General features: G+C 36.6%; 1 protein-coding gene across 4 annotated transcripts in view; it reads right to left on the bottom strand.

Annotated features, from left to right (window-relative positions):
* Nucleotides 1–2246: 2246 nt before the first annotated feature.
* Nucleotides 2247–6000, bottom strand: part of SPPL2A (signal peptide peptidase like 2A) — a 30527-nt gene continuing 26773 nt past the window's right edge. For all 4 annotated transcript variants that reach the window (XM_069798328.1, XM_069798327.1, XM_069798331.1 and 1 more), the window contains one exon: nt 2247–4968. In XM_069798328.1, coding sequence (XP_069654429.1) covers nt 4937–4968 — 32 coding nt within the window. In that variant the 3' untranslated portion in view covers nt 2247–4936. The remainder of the gene's footprint in view (nt 4969–6000) is intronic.

Here is a 6000-nt window from a genome sequence, read left to right as displayed (position 1 = left end):
GTTGAAATTAAAGTAACTGAGTTACTGTTGAACTTTTAAGTGTTTTGATACCTGTTGTATTTCCTTGTATTCCCAATACAGAAGTTGATGTATTCTGGTAGCCTTTCTGCAAAACACAGGGAGAGCCACCACCAGCACATTTCAGCCTCTGATAAAACTGTAAAAAAACTTCCTTTACTTTTTTTGTTTTTCAAATCTAAGCCAGGCTGTTGCACCAACTTCAATGCAACCCCAGAAAGTCAGTGGGACTGTAACACAGATAAGGATGTGCAGAACATGAGCTACTGTTTTAAATTACTGTTACTGGTGGATTGAGCTGGTGGGCATGACTGCTGCATTTAAGAGGGTCCAAAAGATTAAACCTCCTCATAAACACTGGTCTCCACACCAGAACAGAGGCAAATATTATTCTCCAAGACAAAGTAATGTGCAAATGCACTTTAAAACATGCTGGTATTGCCCCAAATAGAAAAGAGGAGGAAAGAAAGGAGGTGAATATGTGCACGAGCAAGGAGAGGGAACAGAAAACCAGATAGCAGAATACCTGTGAGCACACTCTTAAGAAAAAGCTGAAAGGAGCTCTTTTGATCTAAACACTTTCTTGGTTAAAAGGTCTTTGAGCTGCAAGCAAAAAAACTGTTCTCGGCTATTTGATGCCCTCTGTGTTCAGGGAAACAGGATCTTGCACATTCTTTAAGAGGGATTCCAGAGATACCTGAGCCTCCATCATCAGCTTCTCTGAAGAACACAAAACCTTGAACTTTGATCACTCGCTTCTGACAAAGGGGATAACAGTCTGAATTGCTCTCCTCTTCCTTTCCTCAAAAATTAGAAAGATAAATCATTCACAGTAAGATGTGCCATATAGGCTATCTGAAAATAAAACAGTGCTTCTGAAAGCATTACAAATCTAAAGACAACTTTTAAATATGCTTAAATCTAACAGTTTAGTAGAAGTAAATTATTCCAAGTGAAAAATCAGACCCATGTTGTGGTGATCAAACTGGAGTTTTTCTATGATGAAAAAAAATATGCAGATTATTCAAGCTGGAAAACAAGCATAACAATGCCTTAATAATCAGAGCAGTAGAGCTGGAATGCTCCGCTGTAGATTGCCTAGTCCAGCCCCACTGCAGGCTGCCAGGCCTGCATCCACTTGTATTTTGAGTATCTCCAAGGATGGAAATTCCACAACCCCTCTGAGCAACCTGCTCCAGTGTTTGACCACACTCACGGTGAAAAGCTTTTTCTTACGTCTAAACGGAATTGTATTGTAAAGATTGGATCAATCTAAATAGGCAAGCACTTGTTAACTAATAATGGTAACCCTCTTCCTTAGAAGAAAATGCCTCTCTTCTGCTTGCAATTTTGAAGCCTCTGAGATTTGCACTTTTGCTAAAGTATCAAATGCACCAGCCTTAACAAGAATGCATGGGGAACAGACAGTGACAAACAAGTTTGCTGATTGCAGCTATATCTATTCTTAACTTCTCTACTTTTTAAAATACATAAATTCAAAGAGCATTTTGGAGAGTTTTCTCCCAGTTAAGTACTCAGTTACTGTGACTCAATGCTACTGGAACCTCCAGTGTATGAGCAGAAGAGGCTTAAAATACTTACAAACATTTTAAATACAAACACACTATCACAGGGTTCTAGGGATGTAACAAGGATCACATACCAAGTATATTCAGGTTCAGTAATTTTCTTTTTTTCCCTGCCAACATTTCCAACCCAAGCCTGGGTTTCAAGACTGAAGCTTGGCTTTTTCTTGCCCTTCATGTCTAAGGCAAAGTACATTCAGGTGAACAATGCTTCTACAGCCCTATTTCCTAGGCTGAATGCAAGTAAGCTTGTTACCATCAAGAAATTTGCACATGTTAAATTTCCAGCTCACTGTTTGTCAGGTATACTCTCACAGTGCCCCATGACTAACAGCTGTGCAACAAGCATTTTGCTGAGTTAGACCAGTAAAATTGACGTAGCTCAATTCACAGACTTCAGTTCTTCCCCTGCCCCTGAAAAAAAAAAAAAAAAGGGGGGGGGGAGGCAATCCACCAAAACCACCACAAAGGTATTTACAAACAGACTCATAACTTTGATACATCAGACAGGATGTATAAAAACTGCAACTACATATTTATGGAGGTGTATCATGAATTTTTAATTTACTTGGTATTATGAAGTGTTAACTGTTTTGCCATGAATGTTCACAGTAAGAAAAAAGACGAGTCAGAACAAAGCAATTACTTAACTATTTTTTTTCCAAGTAATATTTATTAATAACATTCTTAAAATGATAACTTAAGAGTCATAAGGAAGGGGGCTGTTGTCAGTAAACATACAATGAAAAGGTAGTAAGATTTTTATATTAAAGTATGACTAAAAAGGCTTTTAACGTAGTGTTTAGCCCAACCAAATTTACTACTAAAAACATTCAAAATTGCTAAGTGTTGCAATCAGTTCTATTGAACTTATAAAAACCTCATTTCAGTAGTCAATACTAACCTATTATTTATATAAAATTTTAAACTCCACTCTTAATTTTTGTAAACAAAGCACCTAAGCATTTGAAAAAAAGTTAGTTTACATCCCATTAAACTGCAGCACATGTGTGTGAAACCTCAGGCATGATCAGGCATGGAGCATAATTAGGCACAGAACAAGACAGAGTTTCCACAGCCAGCTGCTGAATACACTTGTTACCAAAGGTCATCTTTATTTATACTAATTCAATTATCATTTATAGCTGAAAGTGTAATAAATCCTCCATGCAGAAGATTTCAAAGAGAAAAAGGAGTCATATTACATAGATTTGTGAAGCTTCTGAGGGCTTTGAGTAGTGCATGACTTTGAGTTATGACTTCTTTATCTCTTTCAGGAATTTTCAGAAACTTCATAGCCATCTAACTTTGGCAGATACTGGGCTTGTTGAAGAGCATGACAACACATCAGAAGACAAATTTTCAGTCTGCTATTGGAACGCTGAGGTATACTGTAATTTACTGAAGTTCCAGTCAAATAAAAATTTAACATGGTGCACAAGAACATTGTATTCTGAGGCTGTCAGTTCAAGCTGAGGTCAAGAAAGTCAAGAGGGGCAACTATTAACATACAAAAACTTTTGTAATTTCTGTTTTCTTACGGAAAAACAAGGTGGTTATCTTACCCATATAAACTGGCACCGCAGTCAATCTGTGTGAACAGCAAGAACTGATACTCAGGCTGTAAGTGTGTCTGCTCCTGACTCTCGTGAACAAGAGTTCAAATTTGATATAATTACGTAAAGTGGCAAATTTGCAGTAAACCTTTGTTAACTGCCAATACAGATTTACAATTGTCTTAATTAGCATACTTCCAAAGTAAATCTAGCTACACTAGATTTAATCTGGGTAAATTTTCCTGGGCCGACATGCCCCAAACTAACTATAAATGTCTAGAGGTGACCTTCAGACAAACACTGAGGCACTTACATGAGGCACTGCAGGAAAGCCTGCATTGCCATTGCCCAGCATGTGCTTATTCGGTTGTTTCCTCCAGGGTTCTTGAACTTGTACTGACTATAGGTATGACATTCATTTAAAGAATAAGAAAAATGTTTTAGTGCTAATGTCAGGTAGTCATTAAGTGAACTCAGTGGTTTCCTGTTGCTGCCTTCTCCAATTTTCTTTGGTGTAAAGTGTTAGCATTACAGCTATACAAATTTTCTATGCCTAATCCCCCTCAGTTAGCAGTTTCCTGAAAAAAAGGAAGTGTCAAACAAACTCAAACTCTTCTAAATGCCAACTAATGATTTAAACTATTTTTCCTTTTCCAAGTTTTTAAAAGCTAAAACAAATTAAGATTAAACAAGTTAAACACATGCATTGGCCTATAACTAACACAGGCACTACTAGCACTATTCAAACCTGTTGTTTTGTCTATCAATTGCAAAGAATTTTCAAAAACAGTTTAAAAAAAAAGTACGGTGTAGATGCAAAAGCTAAAAAAATCTGTCCTGTCTTCCACCACCCCTTTGAATTGATCCACAGCCAAATGAAGACCACAAATACAGACCTAGTCTCAATGGGTAGAAGAAGAACCAGGCCAGAGTTAACATTTCACCCCACCCTCCCAAATAGCACTCCTTCAGCAAAAACTCTCTTGCCTTTCACACCATCTTGTTTGTCAACTATTCCAGGAGCTGCACTGAAGTTTCCAGGACCACTGTATAAGTACCTCCCCCCTTTTATTTTTTTGGAAATGGTTGGCGATATATATAATCCAAAGACTTGCATCAAAGCTTAACAGTTTTCACAGTTAAGGCATAAGCCAGTGATACTACGGGGCAGGGCGGGGGGGGCTCACAACCCCAAGCTAAATTTGCCCTGTTATCTATTTTATGGCTTAGAATGTACATAGACTAACATACACACTGTTTATTCAATTAGTTGTAGTAATGGAACTATAGTTTCATTCTTTAGTTGCTATAGTTATATTACTATCAATCTTTGCATTCAAAATCTGGAAAGAAATCCTATGAAGGGTACTGTACTTTTTTAAATGTGACTAGTCTTAATCAAAATTAAGAGAACATTTAATGCATCAAACTGATATGGGCAAGCAACTTATAAAAATATACTGTATAGAAACACATTTGGAAAATTGCATAGAAAATATCCTTTTATTTAAATTGAAATAAGGCACGGTTTTACTAGCTATGGTTTGGCTGTAAAAATGCAAGTCTATTTTGATTACTTTTCTGTTATTAACAATATTTTCCATAAAAATATAGGTGCAGGAGTAAAAAACCATTTTACAGAGTAGGAAATACTCTATTGTAAAACTTCACCAAATTTACTGTAATTAATTTGTAGAAAATTTGAATACTATTTTAAATCAGGATCCTACACATTATTGTCCTCCAGGCTGTTCACTGGCTGATACTGTGCTTTCTTCATTTCCTGGGTAATCCAGGTGTTCCATCATCTAAATGTAAAAAGAAAAAAAAAAAAAAGAAAAAAAAGAGATGGCTCTTTACAAAGAAGTACTGCTTTTCCCCCATTGGTCCAAAGTATTTGTTAGCTAAGAGAAATATAATTAAACATGTGTTAGAGTGCATTTTAGCAGAAGATAGGAAGTCCTCTATAGATCAGAAAAGTATTCAAGCCAAATAACCAAAGCTCTCTTAGCTAATGCTTTCCACTACAAAAGCATTCTCCAACTAAAGATCCAAGACCTCTACAAGGAATTAACCTTATGAGTCAAAAGTGTCTCAACTATTAAATACTGAGAACAAAAAAAACATTTGGGGTTAAGCAAATTATTCAAAGACATGGTTTGCAGAACTGGAAATAGATCTTAGGATCCTACCTAACATTTACAGGTAGCAAGCGATAGTCTGAATATAAAAGACTAGCTTTCTCTTTCCCTGACTGTAAAGGCTAGCTATATTACAGCCAGCAAACCTAACTGTATTGGCAGCATTTGTTTGTAAATTTTCCTTTTATTTTGAAAAGGATAAAGGAAATGGAATTGTAAAGTCCTGCAACAGAAGAGAATCTAAACCAGATTATTATATAGACTGATTATACTTTCCAATTAACTGATTAGGTCACCTGAGTAACACAAGACAATATTCTACTTTTCCTGACTAAAAAGCAGCCTGTTTCCCTATCTACTGCTGTATTGCTAGAGGGCAATGAAGGCTCTGGCTTCCTCACTGGGACAAGGCATTGAATACATTACAGACGTAATACACACGTTTGTTAGCATGACAAACTGAGACCCAAAAGTTTGAGGGCTTCGGAATTAAGCATAATTAACAAGAGGCCAAGGATTGGACAGTTTTGATAGCTGACAACCAGAGACAAAAGATATAAAAGTAGTAAAACTAATGCTGAAAAACAGAATGTCTCAAGGAGCTAATATGCCCAGTGTGGCAGGATTATTAGGACAAGGGCATAATGCTTTCAGCATCAAAAGGTAGAAACCCCTGCATAAATTCTTCCATAGTGGCAT

Source organism: Haliaeetus albicilla, chromosome 12, assembly GCF_947461875.1.
Source record: "Haliaeetus albicilla chromosome 12, bHalAlb1.1, whole genome shotgun sequence".
NCBI classification, from domain to species: domain Eukaryota; kingdom Metazoa; phylum Chordata; class Aves; order Accipitriformes; family Accipitridae; genus Haliaeetus; species Haliaeetus albicilla.
Note: the sequence above shows the minus strand (reverse complement) of the source record. Positions and strands in the feature narration are given on the sequence as shown.